General features: G+C 42.2%; 1 protein-coding gene across 1 annotated transcript; it reads right to left on the bottom strand.

The window, feature by feature from the left end:
• mettl16 (methyltransferase 16, N6-methyladenosin) lies at positions 1 to 27,471 on the bottom strand. The gene is given in 11 exon segments (XM_044202192.1): positions 1 to 603; positions 606 to 935; positions 1,459 to 1,632; positions 6,834 to 6,923; positions 9,006 to 9,075; positions 11,611 to 11,753; positions 11,974 to 12,089; positions 13,156 to 13,296; positions 14,825 to 15,012; positions 26,785 to 26,922; positions 27,352 to 27,471. Coding segments are annotated over 11 exon segments (1,797 nt in total). The 5' UTR covers positions 27,438 to 27,471; the 3' UTR covers positions 1 to 282.
• Positions 27,472 to 27,647: the final 176 nt, after the last annotated feature.

Genomic DNA, 27,647 nt, shown 5'->3' with positions numbered 1-27,647 from the left:
TGTTATAAAAATGTACATTTATTGCAAATGTTTTGACTACTTTGAGCACAAAATACCAATGTCTAGTATGTACTACCTTAACAGGTAAACTGCCAAGTACAAGAAAAAAACTTCTCAAAAGCTGTTTACAGTTATGCAAATTATAATCATTTTAACTGTCCAAAAAGAAACTTCCCAAATGACAGGCACTCAATAGTCATCTTTAAAAATAATACACGTGCTGTCACTTCACATCTGAATATACTGTTTTAAAAAGAAAAAGACCTGTTTTTTTCTGACCATTTAGGACTTAGCAACAGATTTTAAAAGTGTGTTCTTCAGGTAGGTGCACAGTTGGTTCATCAGGTCTTTACTCTGACCCTCGACCCAGTGCATCTCAATCACTACATTGCTCTCCTCATGCATCACATTCAGCAGACACTTAAACAGGAAGTGTTCGACTACACCGGGGCTCAGGGGTCGCTTAGAGGGGGGTTCGCTTGCTGCAGCAGGTGCTTCCTTTGGGCCAGTTTCCTGCCTTGCATCTGTGGACATAGAGGACTCCATGTCCACATCTTCACCGGATACATTCCTAAGACCTCTTTTTGTGTTACGTCTTTTCTTGTCTCGTTTGAAGAGGCACCGTTGCCAATCTGCTCTGCGGGCTGCTGCTGACCAGCTAGCTCCTGTGCAGACGCAGTTTTCTCTTGAGTGGCACCATCCTGGGTGTTGCTGCTTTGTGCGGAGGCAGACTGGTTTGGAGATGCTGTGGCAGGAGCCGCTGTGGCCGCAGTGGTTTGAGAACTGGTTCCAGCACAGTGCGGCGCCCTGGGAAGCTCTCGCAACTGACGCGACCCTTCGCGTCGCTTCTGTCGTCCGTGGATCCAAGTGTTCTCCACAGCTGTTAGAAAGAGGCTCTGCTCCTGCTTTCTGCACGAGACACGTTTGTGCAGCACCTGCAGAGTCACACACAGAAGACAATCAGACTAATGATGAGGTTAACTGGAGAAGTACGATGTATTAAACTGGTGACCATTAGCTGACCAGTGCACAAAATTACTGCTACATACAGGGGATGGAGAGAAAAAAAGGCAAAACCAGTACAATCTAATACAACAGACCTGCTAATAACTAGTATATTTGTGAAGCTTGTGTTTCAAACACTGTGTCAGACAGGAGTTGACTCAACTCTATAGTAACTTCTGAGGCTGTGGTTTATGGTTTCACTGTACTACATTATATTGTGGTAAGTATTCCTGTTTGCATCATCATTGCAATTTGGGTGCAATCACACCCCAAATTAGAGCCGTCCCCTTGTATCCAAGATGCATTTCAGTGCCAAATGTGAACAGGGCTGTCGTGGAAAAGGAAAACCTACCACTGTTTAAATCTGTATATATGCCACTTCAGCAAATGTGAAACTGAGGTTAACCCTTTTTTAAAGTTGTCCTCTTCTGACTGTGCTAGTTCTAAGCTTACCCGCAGGTCCGTGAGTGTTTTCTCCAGCAGAGCAGCGATGCTGTCCACACGGCTGTGGACAGTACAGCCTAAAGCCGAGGCCTTGGCCTGGAGCTCCTTCAGTCCCGCCTCTGGTATTGTGAACGACAGGGGCTTCCGTGCCTTCTCCAGCTTACGCTTCTTACTGGGAGGAGACTGAGATGAAAGAGGGAGATCAGGAGAAAATTAAGCAATAGTCTGTAACAGAGAGTATTCTGGACATGTAAAATACACATTAAAAACAGCTTCAAAATGTATAGTTTACTTGGAGAAACAGAGTGGCAGAGGGTCAGACAAACAAGCCATAGGGATGTGTACCTGTGGTACCATAGTCAACAAGATAATTTTGCAATGATAAGAACGATACATTCTGAAATATGCATGAAAATATTTATTCTAGAAAAATTACACGTGACAATAGAGGGGAATTTTTGTTCCAGCCAAAGAAAACACAGCATTACGTTCTGAAGATTAGATCTCACTGGAAACCTGCCCCCTTAACTTGAAGATATTTACTGCTCCCTTCATGTTGTTCTTACCCAACTGTATGTTTGTGTATTTTCCCCCACTTGATTGTTCTCATACTTCAGATATATTTTGGCTGCACACTGTTAACTTCACTATTTTCTTTTCTGATATCTGGCAGGTTCTGTTATTTATTCCGTGTGTTATGCTCTTCTGTGTTTTTAAGTCACACATCGGGGCACGGTGACTCGACAAAACCAGCTGGTTGAGAAACTCAGGGACCACAGTCGGTGTTTTCAGGCATTCGACATCCGAGGCTAGACATGACTCAAGTGATAGTAGTAGTAATTCATAACAATGCACTTCTTTCTGTGCGTAAAGGAAAATCTTTCAACAAATTCATACATTCATACATACTACTCATGAAGTCAGTCATCTTAAATAAGACTCGATCATCAATTCAAACTCAGTTAGATAACCATATGGTTTTGATTTTAGTTCCACAGAAAACATGTGTTAACTCCCAAGCTGTGTGACATGTAACTGAGCATTGTCTCCTCTTTTGAAAACAAAGTCTCATATCCTTTGTTTGTAGCCATGATGTTTCACCTCGACACTTCTCCCCGTGCATTATCATCCATTTCCACCAGAGCTAATAAAGGGTCCTGAGTCTACACTGACACAATACAGCACACATACTTTAGATATAAGGTGTATATTTTCTTATCAAACAACAGACACAGTAAAACCAACACAAATATTAACAGAGTTGTAAATATTATAAATATTACACTGTGTAAGTGAGAAAAACAAGTCTGATGTTATTATTTTTTTTTATTTTTAAAAGGGGGCAACAGATAAAACCAGATGGCTAACAAGTGGTGGAAAGACAAATCCCTCTTTAACTGTAAGAACAGCACAGAGATGAAGACTCGCATGTTATATCTCACATGTGTGTCCAAGTGCATCTTTTTCCTTAGATCTCCAGCTTTTTGACTACCTCTCTTTAAGTGATATACTACTATCAATAACTTAGGATTCAATGACAAGCACAGGATGCACAGATTCTTGTAACCAGTAATAACGTGTAAAATCTTTCCCTATATCTGATCCACAGTAACAGTCTTCTATTACATTTACAGTAGCTACAATCTTTAACTGTCTTATTATCTTATGAGATATAAAGCCAATGATAAACAAGAGTAATATGTATGTGGGAACTTGCAAAATCCTGATAAAACAACTATTTTCTGTCAAAAAAAAGAGCAACGTATGTGAGTTCTCTCATTTTTATTTCTCTACTGTCTAATAAAGGCTTAAAATACCTCAAAAGTACTAAGAAAAAAGAATGAGCTAGTGTTAATTGATTATTATTGAGTATATACTTTTGTGGGTGTGGTCACAATCAAAAACACTTGTGGTTTTTGTTTTCTGGCTATACATTCATCTTGCAGTACACACTGTGCACGTCACTATTTTCTGTCTGAAGTTCTCAGAATGTAATGAACGATGAACCTAATCAAATAATTAATTGATCATTGCTCCTTATGAGCTGATATCTGTGGTCAGCCGCATCGAGGCATTTTCATTACACAACACAAGAGGGCGCTCAAACCACACGAGCTCCACCTGAACCTGCCGTGACTTGAACACTGTTCCTTATTTCTAATCCCTTCTAATGTCACGCTGTGATGGCGGTGGAGGTCATTACCCGACCGTGTCTGAATACAGCAGATGCTCTGCAGCAGTCGTCCCCTACACGTCCACTGCAGCCAATATGTCTACGCTGCACTCGCAAAGTCACTGCAGGCTGACCGAAAAGTGGGGATGCAGCGGGGGTCTGCGGCCACACTGTACTGTGTTAGAGCAGACAGCATGGCCGACTGACCTACAAAGGAAGGAGCAGACTGTGACCTTCACGCTGCTACACTGATCTGAGTCAAGTTTTGATTACTCGTTCATTTTACTGCATCGGAAGACTATGTAGTCCCTTTTCTTTTAATTATAGTTTGTAATATATATTGGTCGTCCCCTTCTCTAATAGCTAAAGAGTAACAGAGGAGTCTGAAATATAAGTATAATAAAAAAATTCACATTTTTCCTGCATCTACTTCATTTTAATTGAAAAAAAGCTTCATCTTCACTTCCAGTAAAAGCTTTTTCAAGATTGATCATCTATTGATTTTACTATGGTCCTTGTAGATGCATGTTTAGAAGAGATGGACATTTTTAATTAATGGGTTGATGATGGACGCTGCCTCGTCTGGCTGCTTGTTCGAGCTTCTTTTATTTCTTATTGTTTCTCACAGACGTCTCTCCCCCTTTTCCTCCACGCTCTGCAAGCCCTGCAGCTCATTGTGCAAGGAACAGAAATCAATAACAGCCAAACCCGTCTGTTTGTACGGAGCATCCTTGACACACATTCTTGCACTAATAAACACACACACACAAACACAGTCATCATGCTCAGGATACAAACATACAGTAGATCCACAGACAAAGAGCATGAAGGCCACATGTGTACAGTTTTACATACACACCTCTCCACTGAATCACATCCTCTTCTGACTCTGCTGCTCTTTCACTCCATTATTAATCCCACTTACCCACTCTCACCTCACTGCATGCTCACACACACACACACACACACACACACACACACACGATATGGGTAAATGACAACCTCACAATAAAAGCCTGGACTCATTTTGAAAACTAGGCGCAGTAAAAGCCTACAAGTCCAATAAGAGCTGTTCTCTCCAGATATAATGTCATTCAATCATCCATCTGAGTGCATGTGCGCACACACACACACAAAATGGAGAAACAAAATGCTGCAGATTTCACCTTCAGGCAAACAGTGTAAATCATACTCTGATCACCCCTCTCCTCCCAACCCCCATTTCCTTTTTGTCAAGTCCCAAAACCCCCTGCATGGACTCCTGAACTCTGGACCTTCCTGATCCCCCTCCTGCCAGAGGCCTGCATGAGCAACAACACGCCTCAGGGCTCAGATAAAGCCTGGCAGCCTTGAGCGGTCTATTCTGTCTACTAGTCCCTTTATTCTGTCTTATCTCACCATCCAGTCTCCACCCTTTTGTCTGTTTTTGCTGGATTTCTTTATCAGCATCTTCACTCAAATCTATCCATTCTCTCCCTTTAATCCACCCTCAGCATCTCTACCCCTTGATAATGAAAGGTCACAATAACTTCACTATTCCACCTATAAAACACCCCAGATCAAACTATGTCGAGGCTCTGTGATGATCTGGAGGCCAGACCATACTCACGTTTTCTGGAGTTGCACTAAACTAAAGCCTTTCTGGGAGAATGGACTGTTAAAGGCAACCATACACGACATGATGGGACATGCCACTCCAAACAACTGTGCTGTGATGTACCTAGGGAACCATTGAGGAGGCTATACAAGGAACAGACACATACCAGCAAAAGAAGCTATAATTCAGAGATTCAGCTGTGTTAACGTAGCCTCGAGCTGCTAGCATCAAGCAGAGATGAGGAGCGGGCTACAGAGGTCTGGTAAGCTCACTTCTTTCTAACTCCACACCCCCTGATTTCTTTCATTTTCAAACCCAACCGACGCAAATCATCAGACTTTGTGCAGCTCTCTTTGGAGCCACAAAAGGCTTTAGAAAACTGTCACATGCAGCAGTACTCCCCAAGACCTGTAAACAGAGTTCCCCCTTAAAGCAGCATCAGTCCATTTATACCAAGGACTGTTTTGAGGATGACTTCCCGAATGAGATATAAGTCAACCTTGTGAATCTAGAGATTTAGACAGTTTTTTCTAAATTGTGTTGCAGCTTGAGTTTCACTGTACACTCTACAAGCGTCCCTGTAGAAGACAATGTGTCACCTGTCTGGTTAAATAAAGTTTAAACAAACCTTAAACAAACCAGGACAAGAGGGAGAAAGAGAAGATGAATATAAAGTAATGGTAGTAATAGTAAGTTTGCAGGCTGACCTGGTAATAAGAGTGTTAAGTAGGTCACAGTTGCAAGCATGTCACATATGTCAGGCTATATGTAACATTAATGAGCACCCCCATGCACATATATGTATACCAGACGTCCAAAGGAACACACACAAGCAGGCAGGATTAGGTAGTCAGGCATGCAAGGAATTGCACGTTCAGAAACTTCTGTCATGTAACCATGTGCGCATACACACACAAACTGCAAACACATGTGCTCCTTGTAATTATGGCGAGCAGCTCCTGAGTTTAAATGACAGTGGATGAGCCTGAAAGTGGAGGAGGACAAGGAGAAAATGTAGGCCAATTATTCTGCTCAACTGCTTTTATGCTGAAAAGGCTAAAACAGAGAGTCCAACAAAACACAAACATCCCTCGCCACACAGCCTGCTCACTGGCTCCCACCTGCCTTGATTTTCAATCTGTCGTCACGCCAACATTATTCATTGTCCTTTAACTGTTTTGGCTATTTCACTGTCGCTGCTTTCTATTGATCTCCAACTCTCTCACTCTCCAGACAAGACAACGGTACGGTGTTGTATGCACACAGTCCTGCCTTGGACACAGCATGTTAAAAATCACAAACATCTCCCCAGAGGAAGGAATAAGTGCTTCTAATGGAACGGGGATGGAGGGAAAGAGGATACAGTCTGGAGAGGGGTGAGAGGATGTAGCGGGACAGAGGTGGTGAATCATTGAAGAGGGGGGCTTTGCGGTTTTGGAAACATCCATCGAGTCTATTTTTCAGCACTCTGTAGCATCGAACCGTATCAGGCGGTACTATAAAGGTGCTGAATTTCATCACCCAGCCACAATGACATCAAAACAATGAGATGAGTCCAAAGTGTGCAGTAGGACTGCAGTTCCTCAAGTGCACCAGGGGACAGCACAGACTCACCGGAACAATCACATCATCATAGAAACTCCAGGCCAGCGCCCACCGCATGGTCCGTCCCTGGCAGAACTCTGTGTGCGTCACTTTAGGCACCTGAGAAAAAGGAAAATAGAAAACAGTCAGGTATGATCAGCAGGTATGACCAGCATGCAGCAGATGATTCATTGGAAATTATAGCACAGAAACGGATCAGATTTGGTCTAAAATCTGATTCCCCTCTTCTACCAGTAATTACATTTTAGTTTCTGGTTGTGCTGTTATTTTTGAGGGAGTTACTTTTGTCAGTCAGGTACTCCAAACTATATGATTATATATATTATAAAGCCTTGTAATATCTTGACAAACAAAAAAACCAAAGAAACTTGCAAAGAATTATCCTTTTCTTTGTGTGTAACATAAAATAGTCTTAAATATATAGGGGTCCAAGCACGAAGTTCAGGAACCCTATTGTTTTTGTACCGTTTATTATTATGCTCATTTATTATTCTGATGATGAAAGTCATGCCAAAATCAAGCCCACATCTTTACATGGTCGGGACACCAAATTTAAAGAGAAGTGTAAAATGGCACAAAACATTTGGCAATAGGGGACGCTATAATTCAGGCCAACGTGTTTAGGCTTCTAACCGTAGTGCCGTTTGACAAAGTTCTTTTTACATTTCATTCAATAAATCATAACGCATGTTTTTTGTATAATGATTTACACATGTCGCTAGTTTTCGATTTATATTGATTTAAAAACAAAACATCTCTCTAGCGCCCCGTTGCTATTTAATGGGCAGTATAGAACCCATTGCCATACGTACTCCAAGGCCCTGGCTATAATGACATGCCATGGGATTAGTTGTCAACGGAGAGTGCTCCCATCCTCATCAATCAATTAAAAAAAGTACGAAATAAATACCTATAAAATAAAACGATAGATAAAAACAACATATTCCATAATTAAAACATCTAACAGCTGGAGCCACTGAAGCAGCAGCTGCTTCGAGTGAGGCAGAGTTTTGAGATTATGATATGTACAGTATGTGATGATAAAATGTAAATCAGCTCTTCATAACCAAATCATTTTCAACAGACCCACAGATGAAGCTTCATCCTAGAAAGCACTCCATGAATCCTCGACATGTGACAACCTTTGACAGCGTGATGCAACGTAAACTGGGCATGCTCAGTCTGCAGGTTTGGTGAAGACGAGTGAACCACAATCTGATGTAAACTGACGTTTTTCGTGCTGTGACTTTTGGCTTCAGTGAGCTCCACAACTCTAATTGTGGGTGATAAAATAAAGATCCATGTGAAAAAGACACACATGTGGTGTGAAAACCCTTGTGCTAACAGAGCTCTTTAAATGTCTCTCAGGACTGCTTCAGTAAACAGGAGAAGGAAGGTCACTGAGATACAAGGTCAGAGGTCAAAGAGCTCCGTATACGAGACAGCAACCAACATGCACATTTGCTAAATTAAAAAACACAAAGACAGATGAGGAGAGAAGATCAAGTAATGGGTGATAACAGCATTAGCATATTAACTAGGCTGGCTTTCTGTTTACACACACTTTAAAATGAGGCAAGAGTCTTCTCTCTGGACGTTAGCCAAGGCTGCACTCACTCTGATGAGCAGCGACAGTACCTTAAAACCTCTGGAGGAGGTTTGAGAGATGGCAGGTGCAGGGGGGGGGGGACCGCGTGCTCGAGTTTCTCTTTCTCTTTTTTTAAGCATGTGAGGGAAGTGACTGGCACACAACCAGAGGCCCGTAGCCGTCAGGAGTCATGAGCCGGGCTATTAGTTAAGCTAATGACACTAATGCATGTTAGCTACGGAGTGCCGTGTGATTCAGTCATGCACTTCTGACAGAAATCAGCTCATTTGTGGCTCGTTTGTGACGCTGCTTAGCTAGTATAACAGAAAGAGCTGATGCGTTACGTTTCTCTTGGTACCTGCTGCCCTGACAGTGACGACCGCCTGCTTCTAACATCAATACACAGTCTCAGAAGAGTGTTGGTTTGAGAGGGGAGGCAAGGGTTGTTTTAACACGTTATTATCAGACCCTGAACAGAAGGGGCACCTTCCTGCATGAACAAACTGAGATCAAAGCTGTGGCTGCTTTGTAACTCTCATTGATTGCACTGGATGCAGATGTATTTGTGTGTGTTTGCCTAGGTTGGTACTCACCCCTTGGTTCCTCAGCTCCTCTTTCAAAGGTGCCAAGCTACATTTCTTCCCCAACATGCAGCTGTACCACCTGCAGAAAGAAGAATCTATATTAACCAGCTGTGTTGTCCCTGTGTTAAGGGCTGGCGGCCGGGGCATGAACTACCAAGCAGAGATCAAACGAGCCGAGGTGAGCTTTGGGAAGCAACACAAAGACCAAGTAAAACACGAGAGACAGAAAAACATCCGGGTGTGCACGGTCCACAGTCGAGGAAAAGCTGTTTTGAAGTCGTCCCCTGGTGGAAGCCTGATCAATAATCTCTGCTGTGCAATAAAGAGATGAAGTTGGTCTTGATCAATAAGCAGTAGAGTCCAGCCGTGGAAGACGGAGGAAAGATAAACACAGGGAGTCAGTCTGGAAGGAGGATGGGCCAATTTTCACAAACCTTGTCAGGATTTGTTTAGTTTTCACAAGACATTATTTAAAGCTAATCTGGTCTTTATTTAATCGCCACAGCTTGGTGAAAAAAAGCATAAAATGCACATAAAGTGTGATAAATAAAGATGTAAAGCATGTGAATATCCACACAAACTCAAGGGTGTTAAGTTCAAAGACAAAAATCTTTGTTTTGCTCACTTTTTTGGGTGTGTTTGATCTACTCACTAAAATTGTCCTCTGACTGTCCAGCTGCCAAAAATCTGATGAAAGAAGCTCTGACTTGACTGAAATGCTCATCTAAGTCGCCTTCAAATGTGCCGTCACAGCAATAAGCTTTTTTGAGCAGCAACAAGTAATTTGCTGGCTTTTTTTTTTTTGCCCTGTGTTTCGCCTCTCCGGCGGGGTTAAGACTGCTGTTGTCGGATAAAACAAAAAGCTGAAGACGTCACCTTGAACTCTGATAAGGTCTGACCGGCATTCTGTACTATTTTCTGACATTTTATAGACTAAACGATTAATCAATTAAAAAAATGATGAATAATGAAAATAGTTGTTGCAGCTCAAGTAAATATTCTCCTAAAAAAAACTTGAAGAATTGAACCTCAATGAAAGATAAAGGTCTTTTTTGTGTAAATATACAAATACAACGTAATCTATCTTTAAACATCAGGGCTCTGTCAAGGAAACTAAATGTGATTTTAAGTAGGGTTGGTAAATCAATAAAACAGCAATTAACATATACTAACATTATTACGGAAAGCACGATAACCAGTTTTGGCATTCTGACTTGTGTTCAAACCTAAGCCCTAGTAAACAGCCATATCCCTAAATGTACAAAGCTACAGTCACACCCGTTCTAACTTGAGTGAGAAACAACGATGATTGGTAATCAGGTTAGGGAGGTAGGAAGGGGAGAGCAACATGTCAGCCTCAGTTGACACAATGAAATATTGAACAGCTCTAATATTCACAGATGTTCCCCCACTTTTCGACACAGTGGGGAGGAACACCCAGAGCAGCTCCCCGGCTTCCCTCCTCCACCTGCGGCTTTTCAAACATCCCAAAGTGTGCAGCTGCATTAGCATCCATATTCATCCTTCTCTCTTCACATGCTGAAGCACAGGCGCGTGATTACAATCTTATTACCAGAGATGGTAATTTTCATATCAATGGCATGAAAAATGAGGAGCATTACCACATTTCTAACTGGGGGTTTGGGGCATGTGTACGTGTGTTTTACTGGGAACTAAGGTGGCTTGCTCCTATCCGACAGTAATTATACTATACAGCGGAAAGAAGAGGGAAAGAGGAGCAGGGAGGGGTAGTGTGGGGCCTCTCAAAGGACCAATCGGTGAAGCTGGCAGTGTTTCCATGGACACCTGGTGGCTCTGGTGTCCCAGCATGCTTTTGGGAGCGACAGCCGGCTCTGGCTCGTTTGGCCCGAGCCGCAAAACTGTTAAATAAGACTGGGTTTGTTCTCACTTCTTTTCTTCGCTACACGAGAGTAACATGGAGCAGGCAAGTGTTAAGATCAGATCCCTCTCAGGGCCGCTCATCTTTCCAGTGACGCATTATGCAAATACACACCAGTGCATGCAGCAGACACACACACACACACACACACACACACACAGCACCCCCCCTGTAGGAGGCCAAGCAGGTGTGGCATGTCTAATCAGTTTTAATAGCAGCACTGTGCAGCCCCCTCTATCTGCGTTTCACTCTGCTGCCCCAGTGACAGCCCTGGTAACGGGGGAGGGTAACGTGACAGCCGCTGGAGACACCCCCACCCACCCAAACACAGCTGTTCCCTGTGGGCTCCCGGATACAGCACAGGCCAAGTGTGTGCCAAAATCATTAAACCAACTCTGGATGACAGCTCCATCAATGTGCAGCAACCCATCTGCACATTTCACCTCTTGGTGTCTCCCCCTCCACTGGTGCTCTCAGCGGCCATTTAAACCTCTCAAAGCCTCTCCAAAGAGAACAAAACTGCAGCGTTCTTGTTCATCCATCTGCCAATTTAGACATGTAGCTGTGTAACCCTGAATACTTGCAGTTTCTGTCTGACTGGGTTTGATAAATTTGGTTTACACACACACAAAAAAAATACATCTACAACTAGGAAAGGAATGACATTTGAGTCAGGTTTCATTTTGGAGGTCAAAGTCCGGATCTTTTACTCACCGCAAGCGTTTCTTGAGCTGCAGGCTGTCATGAATGATCCTCTTGACAAACTCCAGTTCCCCGCCCTCCGCCATGATCTCTGTCACCCCGCCTGTGTTCACTGAACTGGGAGGAGGTCGCCGTGAGTTCCTGGAGTTTACCCCCTGGAGAGAGCAACAAGACAGACAGAGATTAAGATAAAATCCTATTAGAAGCCTGTTACTATCATGTAAACAAATAGTGTTTCCTGTCAGGCTTGTTCTGGCCAGTCAACAAGTGCTGTAATTACTCTCAATGAGCTAAACACTTAAGTTCAGAGACTTCGATCCTTTTTGAATTAAAAATGTTCAGACAAATAAATGTGAAAGGCAGGGAAACTCTTACCTTTGCTTCTAGCTGGTTGGCAAAAAAAGGAGGGTTGCACATGCAGAAGTCGTACACTATTTCTGTCTCTTCTTTCAAGGCGTCCATCAGTAAAGTCTTCTGAGGGACTTTGACAACTAGGATGGAGATGAGGCAGTTTGTGAGTTGGATGTTGTAGCTAATCATGACAGCTCTTGGGAAAAACAAAACAAGGCCCCCAATACAATGTGCGACTTCAGGCTGTTCCAGACAAAAGTTGACAATCGTGAAACAGAAACGTGGTAAAATCTTTGGTTCTCTGTCCAAAACTGTGGCCCTAAATCACACTATGAGACACTATGCAAGTCTGTCTACGTCAAAACTCTGACAGTGTCTGAAAGTTGGGACAAACTTTTCAAAATATGACAGCTGCTACAATCCACATCTACAAACCAACCAATCAGAATACGGCATGAAATGAAACAGAACACGCTGACTGGTGCAACATCGTAAGCATGAAGGTATCGTAGCGCTACGATTTAACAGTCATTCACCTGAAATGCCTCAAAATTGATAGTGTACAGATAAATGTGACGACATCAAAATAGCTTGTTTTGTCCGACCAACAGTCCAAAACTCCAAGATATTCAATTTACTGTCACCTAAGACAAAGAAAAGCAGCAAATCCTCACAATTTAGAAGCTGGAATCAGAGACAGTTTGACATTTTTGCCTAAAAAAATGGCTTAAACAATTCATCGATAATCAAAATTGTTCTAGTAAAGTACCCGTGACACAGATTGAGACAAAGATTTTATTAGACCCTCTCACACAGTGTGACATGCATCTAACCTCCAAGATTATTGCACAGTGTGTAGGCGTGATTGAATTCATAAGCAATTAAACACAACAGGGGTTTTGCTGCTGCAGCCTTACTTGGTCTGGTATGACCAGTAGCTAAAGTTAGCAAACGTTAGGTAGACATTGCTGACATTACTGAGTCAGATCACTGTTTTCATGACTCTTCTCTACTTGTTCTACTGTTACGCTACATTTAGCATTAGCCTGTTAATTGTTACTAGTAGTTGCAGTTCAGCCAAACTTACACAGTCTCCCATTAAGATACACAAGGTGAGACAATATAAAAATGCTACACTGCTGTTTAAATGTAGCGGTCTAATCTCTTGAGATACATTGTTCTTCGGTATGAGTGGATCACACTTACCTTTAATGAGGTCAGACAGGTTGTTCTGCTCCACGTTTTTCGTAGCGTAGTCGAAACAGATGTCGTCCACCTCTGTGGCGAGAAAGTACCAGCCGTTCATTGTGGCTCCCAGCAGGGGGTAGATACAAGACGCCCCAGTGCCTGAGGAAACATCATTCATTAGGATGATGAATGGTTATGACTTTCACTGAACAATATGGATATATTTTGGGATGTTGTTTAAAGTAAATGACTGCATTTATATAGAGCTTTTTTTCACCTTTCTACCAACCCTGCAATTAATGGACAACCCGCTCTACCTTCTGAGCCACTGTCGCCCCCCTAAGTAAATTATTGTATGAAAGGGATGTTTGTCCCAGAACGTGAGATGGTGTGTTTCTGAAGAATTATCTTTAACTCAGCGGCCATAATGGGACAATAAATTTCAGTTCCAGCAGCTTTTATTAAATCATTCACATATGACAAGCTGCATGATTCAGTCTAGGCTCGGACAAAGGTGGCACCCGTTAGTAAAAGGAAGGGCCCAGCGGTGATCCATCAGGGAGCAGACAGCTTAAATCTGGTTACAGAAAGATTCAGGGGTCACCAATCAGTGACCAGAGGCCCTAAAGAGGACACACACACACACACACACACACACACACACACACACACATCTGTAGGCACAATCATAACACACGCAAAGACAGACAGCTTTTTCTCTGACAGACAGAACGGCAAACAAGCTGTGACATGTGGATGGGGATTTGGCTGGTGAGCGCTGGGAACACTGGGAATGACTGGGCTCATGTGTACCAGCTGGAAGCACCAACTGACATTTCGTGTGCCACTCTGAGCTGCTGGGAGCCACATCAAGAATAAACAAGAGCAGGGGGTTTCAAACGCTATTTAACCGAGGGAAACACTCACTTGAACTCTCAACACGTTTTTTTTGTAATTTCCCCCCCCCCCCACACTGAATTTCAACAATATCCAGTCCAAATGCTGAGCTACTGGTCCGTTCCTCTCTTCTTTCTCGTACATGGACATACAGCTCTGCATGTTTGTTTAAGTTTAGCTGCTGCTTGAGATCAAAATCGACACGTTTCTCCCTGCAGATGATGAGACAGCTGATTAAACAAATAGTGTACCGCTTTTGAAACTGCTCTTTTTTGTTAAAAGAGAGACCTTTTGGTGCCTTGGTGGTACCTTTGCTGCTGGTTTTTGCTAAAGTATTTAATTTGTGCAGTTAGACGCAGCTTGATAAATATTAAATGTGAAATAAAAAGCCAATTTTTATGTTCCAGTTTTGCAGCCTTGCTAGCAAATTCAACGATTACTAACATTAAAAAAACTGGGGGGAAATAAAAATGGTAACAAATAATTTGCAGAACGAATTTAACAACAAATTCTAAACATTTGTGGGACCTTATGAAATGGTCTACGAGCTGGATCAGGCCCCTGTGCCGGTAGTTTGAGACCCCTGAGCTAGAGGGCTCTGTAAATCACAGGGGAAACCACTGAGGCCAGGACTGAACACTTCAGGAAATCCCTCGGTTGCTTGAAAAGTAATGTCAGATCGATTTATTCGGAGCGTTCTCCCCACAAGATGATGAAAGTGATACCTATCGCACACACTGTAAGATGACACATGTACAGCAAACAACAACACAAATAGTAGTGGTGGTACCGATGTCGATGCCCCTGCGTGGCTGCTTCTGGCCGTCGATGAGGTCCTCCACCCAGTGGATGTAGTTGAGGCGGAGGGGGACGGTGGGTATGAGGCGCTCAAGAGGGATCTCGATGGTCAAACCAAAGTCCTCCTTCAGCAGGGTGCAGGTCAGCGCTCGCACCGCCTCCGGCTCTTTGAAATTCACACTAGAAGACAAACAAACATGGTGGAATGAGTTCACGTCAGTATTTAAATCCCACAGTAACACACTGTATTTTGGATCTAAAGTGAGCTCCTCCTTGTCTTATCCCATTCAAGATGTTGCCACGTTCCCAGCATTTAACTTAAATGAATATAATGCTAATACTACTGATAGGAATGGTGGCCAAAGCTACAAAAATAAAACCAAGTTGTATGAAACCAGGATTTCCCTTTAAGGGTGATTTCAATTTAGTGACTTGCTGATCCTCTTTGTTTTACCAATGAGGCCACCTGACAGCAATTTACCAAACTGCTCTTAATGCAGCGCTTCATTAACCCCCCCACACACACATCCTTGTACTTCTATCTTTGTGAGGTCATTGTCATAATGCTTTCCCTAGCCCCCCACCCTTACCTTAACCATCTCATCCCCCACGGGTTAGTGTGCATTCAGGTTAAAGTCCCCACCGGGATATAAGAACATGAAAAAACACACACACACACACAACACACACACACACACACACACACACACACACACACACAAGGATAATGGGGAGATAAGCAGCCCATCATTTCAAACAATCCTCTGCTAATGACAATGAAATTCACATTTTCAACATTGCTAAGACTACTCCCACTTTTTACTCCCAATGCTCAGTCTCACTTGTTCCGCTCTCCCGTCTTTTCCTCTCGAGATGTTTAATGATTTCAGCTGTCACACAAGCGAACACGAGTGCAGCAGACAAAAAAGAGTGGGCGAGATAGGTATAATTAAAGCTTCACCGAGCGCTTTCGCACCTTGGCAGATGTAATTAGACACATCCTGGTGATGGCAGCGTCTGGCACCTCATAAGTTTGGTGTGAGCGTATTCCAGTGGAAAAAAGAGAGACATCTACTGCTGGTAGAGATGGAGATACAACGCTGAGATCCAAAGCAGTTGATCTCTCATTTTGTTTTTATTTTCATTTTTGTTTCTTTTCACAAATCAGCTACACATAGACACATTTCCATTTTGTCCTTTCTTCCAGAAAGCCTCCAACAATTAGGTTTAAGCATGTGTTTAGACTGATAACGGTCCTGTGTTGCTTCAGGTACCGGTGAGACATGAAATACTATCCAGGAAGTCAAGTTTGAGCATGAGATCCAAGAGTTTAATGGTTTACCAGAGGCCAAAAGGCTGCACCACAGTTTATAATATGAGGAAGGACATCACTCTGTAAAGTTATGATGGCAGCAATTTCTCCTCTTTCTTCACTACGATTGTAAGTTAAAAATTCATCATTTTGACAGATGGCATCATGTTGGGGCCAAAAACTAGTTTTAATCCCTTTCATTTTTCAGTTGATATCATAATTACATGGTGCATATCCTTAAACATATTGTATTTAATCAAGTTACCGCAAACTAACCGATACAGAGGTGTAGAAACACTCGACTCTGGGCAAAATTACTTGGGTAAACATGTGGTTGGGGGTTTAATAGGGGCCCACAGCTCCTTTTTGCCCCTTGATCCCCTGGCAGGTTAATCCGGCTCTGGATCTCAGTCTGGTTCAAATGGGACTGAGTGTGAAAGCAGTGCAGACCAACCACAGATTTTGTGATGGTACATAATGTGATTTTAGCACATATGCAAGTCAGGACACGAGTACGAGGATTTCCCTGATCAATCAGGAAGTGAAAAGGAGGTTGGTGTGTGCTTGTGTCCTACTCCATGTGTTTCCCGGATTATATCATTTTTACCTTAGTCCAGACCAACTGAACTGAACTACAGATGTGAAGGTAAAATACAGGTGAGGAGCCTGGTTTGAGGGCCACAATGTCCCCAGTTTATATCTGTCTGGGGATCTTTGTTGTCATCCCCTCCATATTTCCGATCATCTCTCTACTGTCGACTGTCTAATAAAAGGTATAAAATGCCCTAACAAAATTAGAAAAAGCAAAACAAAAGCAGGTGAACCGGATTAAAAGCAAAAGTACGACTGAGTGCAAAACAGGGCACAAACCTGCTGAGGATACTCTGGTCACTGAAATCTGCATCTTCATTCAGGAGTGATAACAAAGACAAACGACCCTCCAGCAGCCAGGTGAGAGACGGATACAAATGAGAAGCAATTTACCCGTAGAGTCTGACATCAATCTTACCCCGTGTCTCTTCACCTAATGAACATATTAGGTTAATGGTCCTGTTTAATCAGCGGCTGAAGGAGCGTGACCTCTTGGAGAAACACCTGGCTCCTCTGAGGATGTTTGCAAAAGACGAACCAGTGAAGAAATTTGCACTTTAAAAATGGCCTGAGCTTATGGGAGGGAAGAATCAAGCTAATGAGGGAGAAGTGATACATCAGCATAACGCTCACCCTTTTCCAAAATGAAAGCCTGCCCCTCTCATCTGTCCATCTCTCGGATATTCTGTCCTCTTTCATTTCACCTCAGAAGCATCATTACATAAAGATCAATATTCAGAGAGGGAGGCTGCTCAGGCCAGCCCTCTATTTTTAGCCATACTTTTTTAGTATGGCAGTTTGTGTGTTTGTGCAATGCAGACAGATCACTCCCATCAGCAGCACTGCGAATGCCACGTCTCCATGGCAACCCCACCTACTGAACAGATGAGGAGAGCACGCAAATCCGGCCACGCTGGAGCAATGGCTGATGCCAGACAAGAGCGTGAGCGTGCCCGCGATTTACGTCTCTTCTGCTGCCACGTAGGTGCACCGCTGCGTGCCTACGACATTAATGTGGCCAACGGGATTCAGTGTGGGACAAACCTGAATGAAAAGGTTGTGATGAGACAAAACATGCTGCTCCGTTTTGACGATAGGACGAGTGTGTGTGTGTGTGTGGGGGGGGTTTTGAGTTTTGATAGAGATCAAAACTTGAATCTAGCTTAAGTTCAGGTGGAAACAATCAAGTGGACCAGGTGAGAAGGAGCAAATAAAAAGGTGAACAGTGAGACTCTGCAGGTGTAGAAGAAGAAGAGATTTAAGTGATGAGAAGCAGAACAGTCTTTGGTGCAGATGGATGAAGAGGACGACATCATTAGACTGGAGGGGAGTTTACTGCTGAGACAAACAGCTCGCTCTCACCTCCACGCTACATGATCAGCATGAAAGCGCACACACACACACACACACACACACACACTCAGGCTCTTTCAGTCTCTATCCACAGAGAGGTGACCTTCAAGGTACATGTACTTCACTCTGAGTGTGCTGGGAAAAAATTTATGCTGATTAGCAGCAACTTCTTTTCTCATGTCAGGTGTTTTTTGTGTGTTTATTTATTTATTTATTTTTTACACTGAGCGAAACACATTGAGTCCTCACAGGAGCAGAAATCGAGTGCATCATTTAAAACTCAACATGAATTTAAAGCTAAACTGACTTTAAAGATCTCTGAGCTCATTTATCGATATTTTGCAATTCTGCAGATGCTGTAAAATGATTTTAGCTTTATGATTTGATGAATAAAATGTTTGTTGGAGTTTTGCAAATCATCAAAATATATTTTTCCCATTTTTTGATTTTTTACACAACATTGTAAATTTAACAGAACATAAGATACAAAATAAGGAGGGCTGGGATGAAGATGAAGTCATCGATTAAACATGGACAAATACACACATGTACACTTAATTCCGCAGCAGTTTAAGTGCATTTGCACCCAAGTATTGAAACAAAAACTCTCCTCAATATATTGGACAAGCTGACAGTGTTTGGGTGCCGATTGTGGAAAAAAAAGCAAAAGATGATTATAGGTAATTGGAAATGTATTAATTGTGCAAACTCTATGTGTACTGCCATTTTCAGTTTAGCGATAAAACACAGACAGAAGCAATAGAAAATTTAAGATTTAAGATTTGGAGTGAAGTTTACTTATCAGCCGACAACCAATTAACCAATCACTTGAGTTTATATAATGGGATCTGTTTGCATCAGCTGAAGAAAGCTTATTGCTTACCAGAAACCCTGTGGCCCAAATTATAATTCATAATTAACTGGTTTTCAGATAAATGATTTGGAGTATGGTGATGGTTGTGCCTGGATATTAAGGCAAGGATGCAAACAGGTTAAGGGTAAAAAAAAAAAACATTGCTTGGATGGAGAAAATCTAGCATCACCTATACTATTAGCGTTTCCAGTTAACCTACAGTGAGACAGAGTTTAGGCTTCTGAATCAAAGATTTATTAAAAATAGAAGAGTCTGGCTCCTGTGGACTGTGGCCATTTTCCAAAACAGCAATAACATCAGAGAGATTAAATTTAAAGCATCACTGACTGCGTTAGGAACACGATAGGAACGATATGGCTAGTTTTGACGTTAAACTGATGCTGGGGATGTTCAACAGCCCGCGATGCATGTAATCTTGAATGAATGCGGAATACTACAGCCGTTTGCCACGAAACACAAAAAGTCGGGAGTTGTAGTTTTCACCTTCTCCACCATGGCATTCTAGAAAACCACTGTGCTAGCTAGACAGCGAGCTACCTAGGTAAGCTACGTCGTTTGACCAACACAAACTAGCTACTGTAAACATTATTAATCATAACTGCCTAACAATTCCTTCATGCTAGAGTTATTCGTTATATAATATAGTACTGCCTACTACCGACACTGAATCTTTTAGTGGTGTGGAGAACCGGACCGTACCGGCCTACTTTCACCCCTGGGTCCTCGCAACAGGTTCTGACAGTTGAGTAGAATTTTTACTCAATGCAGTTCACTCATGCAAGTGTGACAATACACTGTAAAATCTTTAAGGAGATTCGTCCGTCACTCATACACCGCCCCCCCCCTCGGATCTGGACGAGTCACCCAAATTATCATGAAAAAAAGCGACATTCGCCGAAAAGCGAGTTGTCTGCATCCCTGTAAGAGCCTGGTGCAGAAGTCACACAGAAGACGACGGACACACAGCAGATTTGGTAAGTGAAATATGTAAAAATAATGTCCTACCTAAGGCAATGAGTTTCCCTTTTAGCGCTCCCATCAGATAATAAAAAATATCTGTATGATAATGGCTCTGCTGGGCTTCCCAGAGAGGGAAGTGCTGCTGATCATCGTAGGTTTACATTTATCATTTTAATATTTGGCATCAGAGGTCATAATTATTCCATTCATTTCTCCTCTATTGCCAAGAACATGTTTAATAATATATATCTGAACTAAACTGGTGTGAAAATGTAACATTTCATTAATTACAGAGGTGAAAATCCTTCGACAGATGATCATCTCCCAGCCCATAAAAAATATGACTACCAAATTAAATGTCACCCAGGCTGTTGCATTTTTAATACCCATACATGCGTCCTAATCCCACCCCTCTATCTGCCTGATCTGAACACCCCCTTCTTATTCGCTGAAAACTGAAACAAACCAACAGACTATTTTGGGTTTTATCTGTTTCTCACTTCAATTCCAATCACACCCCCCACATTTCTTCTCCTGCCGCCTCTGGTCTGAGCTTGACTCTCTGCCCACTGCTATCAGTCCTCCCCACTGACGATCCCTAAATGAAGGGAGACATATCTCCCCTGAGGATTGAGTGAGTGTCTCCCCAAGATTACTCTCATCCCTAACTCGCTGCTTAAATACTTAAAAACCCAGTAGATGAATTCATTGGGAAATACAAAACCACACTAATCCCTCCACTGATGGAATGACAGACTGACGGGGAATAAGAGCCAAATTTCTGCAGACAGCTAACCAGAGCTGGTGCCACACACAAAGTGAGTCGCAAATCCTGGACATCCGTTCATGTAGCAGGCAAAGAGAATAAACTGGGACTCTGGAGTCATTGTCTGATCATTTTGCAATGTACTGCTGAAAATAACATCTGATTGGCTCCCAATTTACATTTTTTTTAGCCATGATACTGACGGGGCTACTGGGAATGTCTGTCAGTCCACCACTTTGGTCCAGACTGAAACAACTATTGGATGGATTGTCATGAAAGACATTCATGTCGCTCTTGGGAAGAATTGTAATAACTTTGGTGATCCTCACTGACTGTTTCTTTAGCAACGCCAAAAAGGTCAAAATTTCAATTTGTCCAATACTTTAGTTTATAACTAAATACCTGGAAAACTAATGAGCTCAGCTACTTTGTGTTAAGTGCTAATTAACAAATGCTAGCATGCCAACACGCTACACTAAGATGATGAACATGGTAAACACTATACCTGCTAAACAGCATGTTAGCATCGTCACTGTGAGCACGTTAGCATACTGACATTAGCATTTAGCTCAAAGCACCGCTGTGCACAAGTACAGCCTCACAGAAGTGCTAGCATAGACTCATAGACACAAAAAAACTGGCTAGTTAATTCCCTGATTGTCTAAATTAAATTTCAACGTTGGATGTCCAGGCCTAACGCTACCAGCCCATTGTTTGTCATCTGTCTGTCTGTTGGTGAGCCACAGACAGACACCGAGACACTACAAACGGAAAATTAACACCTGTCACAGACGGACATCAAGTCGAGCTTTACAGCGTGCCCACACATGCACGCTCGGTCCACCATAAGATGATTGACTGGCCACCTCACAACCACAAAGGATCAGCCCACACCAATATGTTCACAGTCACACACACAGATGCTCAGACTCGCTGCAGTGACACCATGTCCGCATTCATCTGCATAACACAGACAATAACAAGTGATTTCCTCACTGAGCAGACGTGCTACCTGTTTCATAAAAACACAAAGAGGGAGGAGAGTGTCTCAGTCCTGACGGATGAACAGCAGACCTCAAATACAAGTCCCACAATAACTGTCACTTCTTACATTCAGTGGGAGTTTGCTTTGTTTTGACAGACATTTGTATTGACTGAGAAGGATTTAAATAAAAATTTTAATTTAAAAAAATGACAAGGTGACATGTCTTTCTAAAAGGACTAGAACCAACTTAACCAAGATAAATTGTAAATGCTGTTTTGAATGTGTTTTCAACTAAAATAAATAGGGCTGGGTATTGATTGAAATGTACCAGTGCCAATATAGTACCTGATACCAAAACCTTTTTCTACAAACCCATTTTTAACACAAAGCAGCTGCACAAGAACATTGCCTGTATAAAATACAGTCAAAAACTAGCAGAATTATTATTTATATGAGGTAATCAAAGAATGAGTTATAAAAGACTGAAGAATCTGACCAAAGATTTGATGCTAACTCTCGGTACTTGACAGTTACTGAGACACATTACAGTTCGTACCATAGACTGTACATAAAGATGGACGACGCGTCTCCACTTCCTCCCACTGTACAAAAATGAAGCCTGGATATGGGCGCAGACATCTTACGCTGGTGACGTCATTTGGAGCCAGAGTCTGCGCAGAAGCGATCAGGGTTGGAGCCGCAGCATCGAGGTCCCGCCCAAAGACCTGGCCGACTCAATGGCGAGCAGGCCTCAGCTGTCAATCATGACCTGAAACCCCGTTTTTATAGCATCAAATAACTAAACCAAAAAAACTCAGCAGAAAAAAACAAACACTTGAACATAAATCAACGTGATAAGAACTACCTAAACTGAGAGAAAAAAATGTATTTGATGTGTACTTTGATTTTATAGTTTGGCTCATGGAGGGGGCGGGGTTTATGACCTATACTGCAGCCAGCCACCGGCGGCGATCGAGATGTTTTGGCTTCACTTTTGGGGAGCTGTCATGTCGTCCATCTTTTATATACAGTCTACGGTTGGTACCAAAAAAAGCAGCAGAACACCCTGGACAGCAGAAGAGGCTAGAAGTAGTTTGACAAGGCAAAATTCAGTAAAAAAATATATATATATATAGAGGCTGAGGGGAAATTTTACAATAACCAAATGCAACCTTAAAACCCATTGAGATGGGATTAAATATTCACTGTGCTCCTCAGTAATTTAACTCATTTTAACCATCACAAAATTACAGGATGTGGTCTGTAATAGACTGCATTTTCAAAAAAAGGCAAATAAATTTGATTTCATTTTCAAGTAGAAGGACTCGCAGAAAAAACTCCACTTTAAAATACAACTATAGCGCTCCGGATGGGATTTAAATTACAGGAGGACCAGCGAGTTTGGCGAAGTACAGTAGGTAATTGCGGCTGTAATTATTATTGGGATGGGGGTGTTAATTTTTTGCTGTCCGGACAAGATTAAAATCACTGACCAGCGCATGTTACACGCCATCCATCTACACCAGAGAAATTAATCCAGTCTGAATGGAGCTTTAGATTACATTCGTCTGAAATGTCACCATGGTGGATTACAGCTCTTTTGTAACAAGTACAAATTCAAAATAGAACTAATGACAAAGTATTCATTTTGTATAAGGTTCAGTAATTAACATATTAACACAAAAATGTGACTCAATTCATTTTTCTTCTGAAAATTCTGATTACTGGAGAAACACTGATAACTGTAGTTGTTGGTTATTGTCGTAAACTGCAGACAGTCTAACGTGCCACAGCAGGGAAAGCACAGGTGTATAATAATAACATTACCAAGGTGTCTCAGTAAGCCAGTGAGCATGCACAACAGCAGGACCCTGAAACTGGCACACCTGGATGGAATGCAGCCTTTGCTAATTATTAGTTACACCTGTGCTTTACCTGTCTACTGTTAAAAATCACATTAGAAAACATACAAAGAAAGATGTCAGCGAAGTATAATGACATTAACAAAATTACAAACACCTCTGGGATTCATCCATCCACCCAATCCAGGTTGTTGTCTCAGGTTTAAATATCCTCTAACTCATCTAGAGTGAGTAGAAACACAAACATCCACCTGGATTCACCTGGATGTTCAGATTTATGTGCCGATGCATGTGTCAAACTGGAAACAAGTGCATGACACGGAGAGGTGACCCACTGAGTACACATATTCTGTACCCAAACCACAGCTCCCAGCAACACATCTAGCTATCATGAGCTCACACTGTTTGACGTCAACACCACTAATCCCACCAGACACATTCTTCCTTTTTTCTCCTGCCTGGACTTCTTCACATCATGACTTCCCAGCAGCATCTTGCTGGGAAGGACGCACGCGCGCGCACACACACACACACACACACACACACACACACACACACACACACACACACACACACACAAGCAGTGAGTACAAGGTGAAACACAGGAAGCTTACAGTTTTTGATTGACACACTAACCCATTTTTTAAATTGGGACTTCGTTTTAATCTGTCACTCACACACACTTTGTGAAGTCTCTCTAATGAAAGAAAGAGCGCAGCAAACAGAGGATGGAGTGAAAAAGAAAAAACAATCTCTTGATGTTGGGTCCATTAATCATTTGTCCAGGCGTCGTCTTCTTCCTCCTGCTGCCAGAAGCTGAATGAGCAGTAAAGATCTGACTGAGTCAGCTGGGGAACGAGCGGTGCTGAATGGGATCCTCAGGGCTCGACTCCGGCATACTGGTGAAAAGGTGTTTGTGTACACGGCTTCAAAATATACACAATATGGCCAAAAGTAAAATCTGAGTTTCCTAGTCGTAATTATTAGGGATGCATTGATCCAACTTTTTTCTCTCCCCAATATCAATTCCGATATCTCAACTCAGTGCTCTCTTTTTCCCAAATTTAACATCTGTATGGCTCAGTGCATGGAGCTCACTGGAGTGAGGCCAGGGATTACGGAGTGAATGAATCTGATATTGGAAACACTGAATTTTATAATGACATGGGACAAAAAAAACAAAAAACAACTGTAATAATGTGGGTCGATCACGTCATGGCTGATACCCGATCCGCTTGAAAGGTCAGAATCTGCACTGACACCACTTCGGTGTATCAGATCAGAGCATCCCTAGTAATCATGACTTGCATGTCCAGGTGATCGCCGTTTACAAGTCTGAAACTAGTAATTACAGTAACTACGGCATGAGATGAACGTGCCATTAGGCCAGACTCTCAGTCTCCATTACAGTTCATCTCTAAGGTGTTGGATGGGTTTCAAGTCAGAGCTCTTTGTAGCCCACTCAAGTTCTTCCACAACAAACTCAAAAAACCCTCAAATTTCTTTATGGACCTGACTTTGTGCACAAGGGCATGTTGAAACAGGAATGGGAACCAACCCTGCTTTGACCCAGGACCATCATACTACAGAATAAACTGTCCCCAATCCCATAATTTGGGCAATTCAGTCACTGAAATCTTCTTAGGGTCTTATAAGGTGGGAAAAAGCACGATTCCATGCAACCAAGAAAGATTTCTTCTATGGCTGCACAATATTTTGACATCTATTACTATTATGATATGATTCACGATTAGTGGGGATGATCATTTTTGCATCACAATTTTCATTTTCTCTGAAAAAACTATTAAAAACATGATGATGTAACATTTGTTGGGGTCTGTACCAATCAAACACGTTTTCTTACACCTGAAGATTTGAAGGCCATTGCATCTCTGCAGCACTACAGTACTTCATTATAAGGCTGTTTTATCACACGTTTTGGCTTTTACCAAAAAAAACTGCAGCTTCTGCAATTTGGATATTGCACTTGGCCATATTGCGATTTCGATAATATTTTGATTAATTGTGCAGCCCTAATTTCTTCCATTTTAGAGACACCGTTGAGGACTACAAGTACCTGGGAGTACACATGGACAATAAACTGGACTGATCTAAGACCACACACGCTTTACAGGAAGGGCCAGAGCCGCCTCTATTTTCTGAGGAGGCGGAGGTCCTTCAACATCTGCTGGACAATGCTGAAGATGTTTTATGAGTCTGTGGTGGTCAGTGCTATCCTGTATGCTGTTGCATGCTGGGGCAGCAGGTTGAGGGTAGCGGACGCTAACAGGCTCAACAAACTGATCCATAAGGCCAGTGACATTGTGAGGGTGGAGGTGGACTCTGGTGGTGGTGTCAGAGAGGAGGATGCTGGCCAAGCTACACGCCATCTTGGACAGTGTCTCCCACCCACTCAAAGACGTGCTGGTCAAACAAAGGAGTACCTTCAGCGGAAGACTCATCCCCCCAAAAAGCACCACAGAGTGCCACAGGAAGTCATTCCTGCCTGTGGCCATCAAACTCTTTAACTCCTCCCTCTAAGTGTCAGTCTGTATGACCCTAGGTCACCAAACAATGGACCATTACCATCACTGTAATACTTGAAATAATTGTGCAATATTCTCTGTTTTCAGATATTTATTTATTCATACATCTATTACTGCTGTGCAATATCCACCGTCTCATAATAATTGTAATAAGCTACACTTGACAGTACTCATTACTGCACTATTACTTATTACTTATATTATTACATTGTATTATTATACCGTACATACTTATCAACCTCTAAATCCACTTTGGTACTTACACTTATTTAGCTTTTATACTTATATCCACTTTGTACTTAATTTATCTTAGCTGTATTAGAGTGTATCATATTATGATTTGCTTAGTACTTCTCTTCCTGTGTGCACTGACGTGATAGTGAGCAGCTGTAACAAAAGAGTTTCCCCTTGGGGATCAATAAAGTATTTCTGATTCTGATTCATGCCAAATCAAAGATGAGGCAGTCCAAAAGTATGTGGACGGGAACTATATAGTGCATGTGCAATAAATAAGAAGCTCACAGGGTACCAGAGCTGCTGTGTGATCATGGCCCATTAAAATTTTTGACTGATGATAATGGTGCGATCAAGGACGGAAAAATCAATAACTTACACTGCAGATAACTTTGAAATGGTCTTCAGTGGGCAAGAAGAAATGAAACACACACACTCTGTCACACACTCTACAGTCTCAGGTACTTACACGGGTTTTCCGGTGAGGCTGGTGTGCACGTGCTGCAGGAAGTCTGGATATTTGGAGGCCAGGTAACCGAAGTCCGGTGGTTTGTCTTTGTAACGGTTCCGGGGATGCATGGACTTATTCAGAGCCATGATCAGAGCACTGGTTTTAGAGGGGGAGGGGAGACACAAACATGAGCCAGGGTTGAACAACAACAGGCACAAACGAAAAAGAAACAACTTTGAAACAGCTAACGTTATGGACATGAAACTTTGCTAATCAACGTGGGCAACTGCGGTTGGTATTGCTGTTTGTGGTTGCACTGGTGCTACATTTTAAACTGTGTCTTAAATGACTTCGCTTGACTTTAATGTGGACAACAACTCATTTAAAATTTTCAAACTGGAGTAAAAACTAACGGATTCGCGGAGCTAGTTTGGAGCAATAAGCTAATATTTTAAGCTAATGTGTAGCCAGTATTTGTGTCTGCCTACCTTTATTGGAGTTTTCCTTGTTGTGATGAAGCCCGTTAATATTTTCCGATGCGATGACTTTATTGGACTAAACAACTAGAAAAAGCTCAAAACTCACGTCGTCCAAACGTTGTTCACTTTCTGCAACTCTCTTCCTGGATGTCTGCGACGTGACCTCACTGCGCAGATGCGTGTTGACGTCATTAAAAAATGGTTCCCATGTAAACAGTTTCAGAGTTATTGACTCAACCATCTCTCTCATACACGTAATTTTACTGTTTTTTTCAACATTATGAACAATACTTTAACATCTTACACAGACAGCTTTTAGTAAATTTTGAATGTAAAGACCAAAAGATTCATTTTAATATAAAAGTTATGATTTTACTGGGAATTCTTCATTTATGAATGTCG

This window comes from Siniperca chuatsi, linkage group LG7 (genome assembly GCF_020085105.1).
Source record: "Siniperca chuatsi isolate FFG_IHB_CAS linkage group LG7, ASM2008510v1, whole genome shotgun sequence".
Taxonomy (NCBI): Eukaryota; Metazoa; Chordata; class Actinopteri; order Centrarchiformes; family Sinipercidae; genus Siniperca; species Siniperca chuatsi.
Note: the sequence above shows the minus strand (reverse complement) of the source record. Positions and strands in the feature narration are given on the sequence as shown.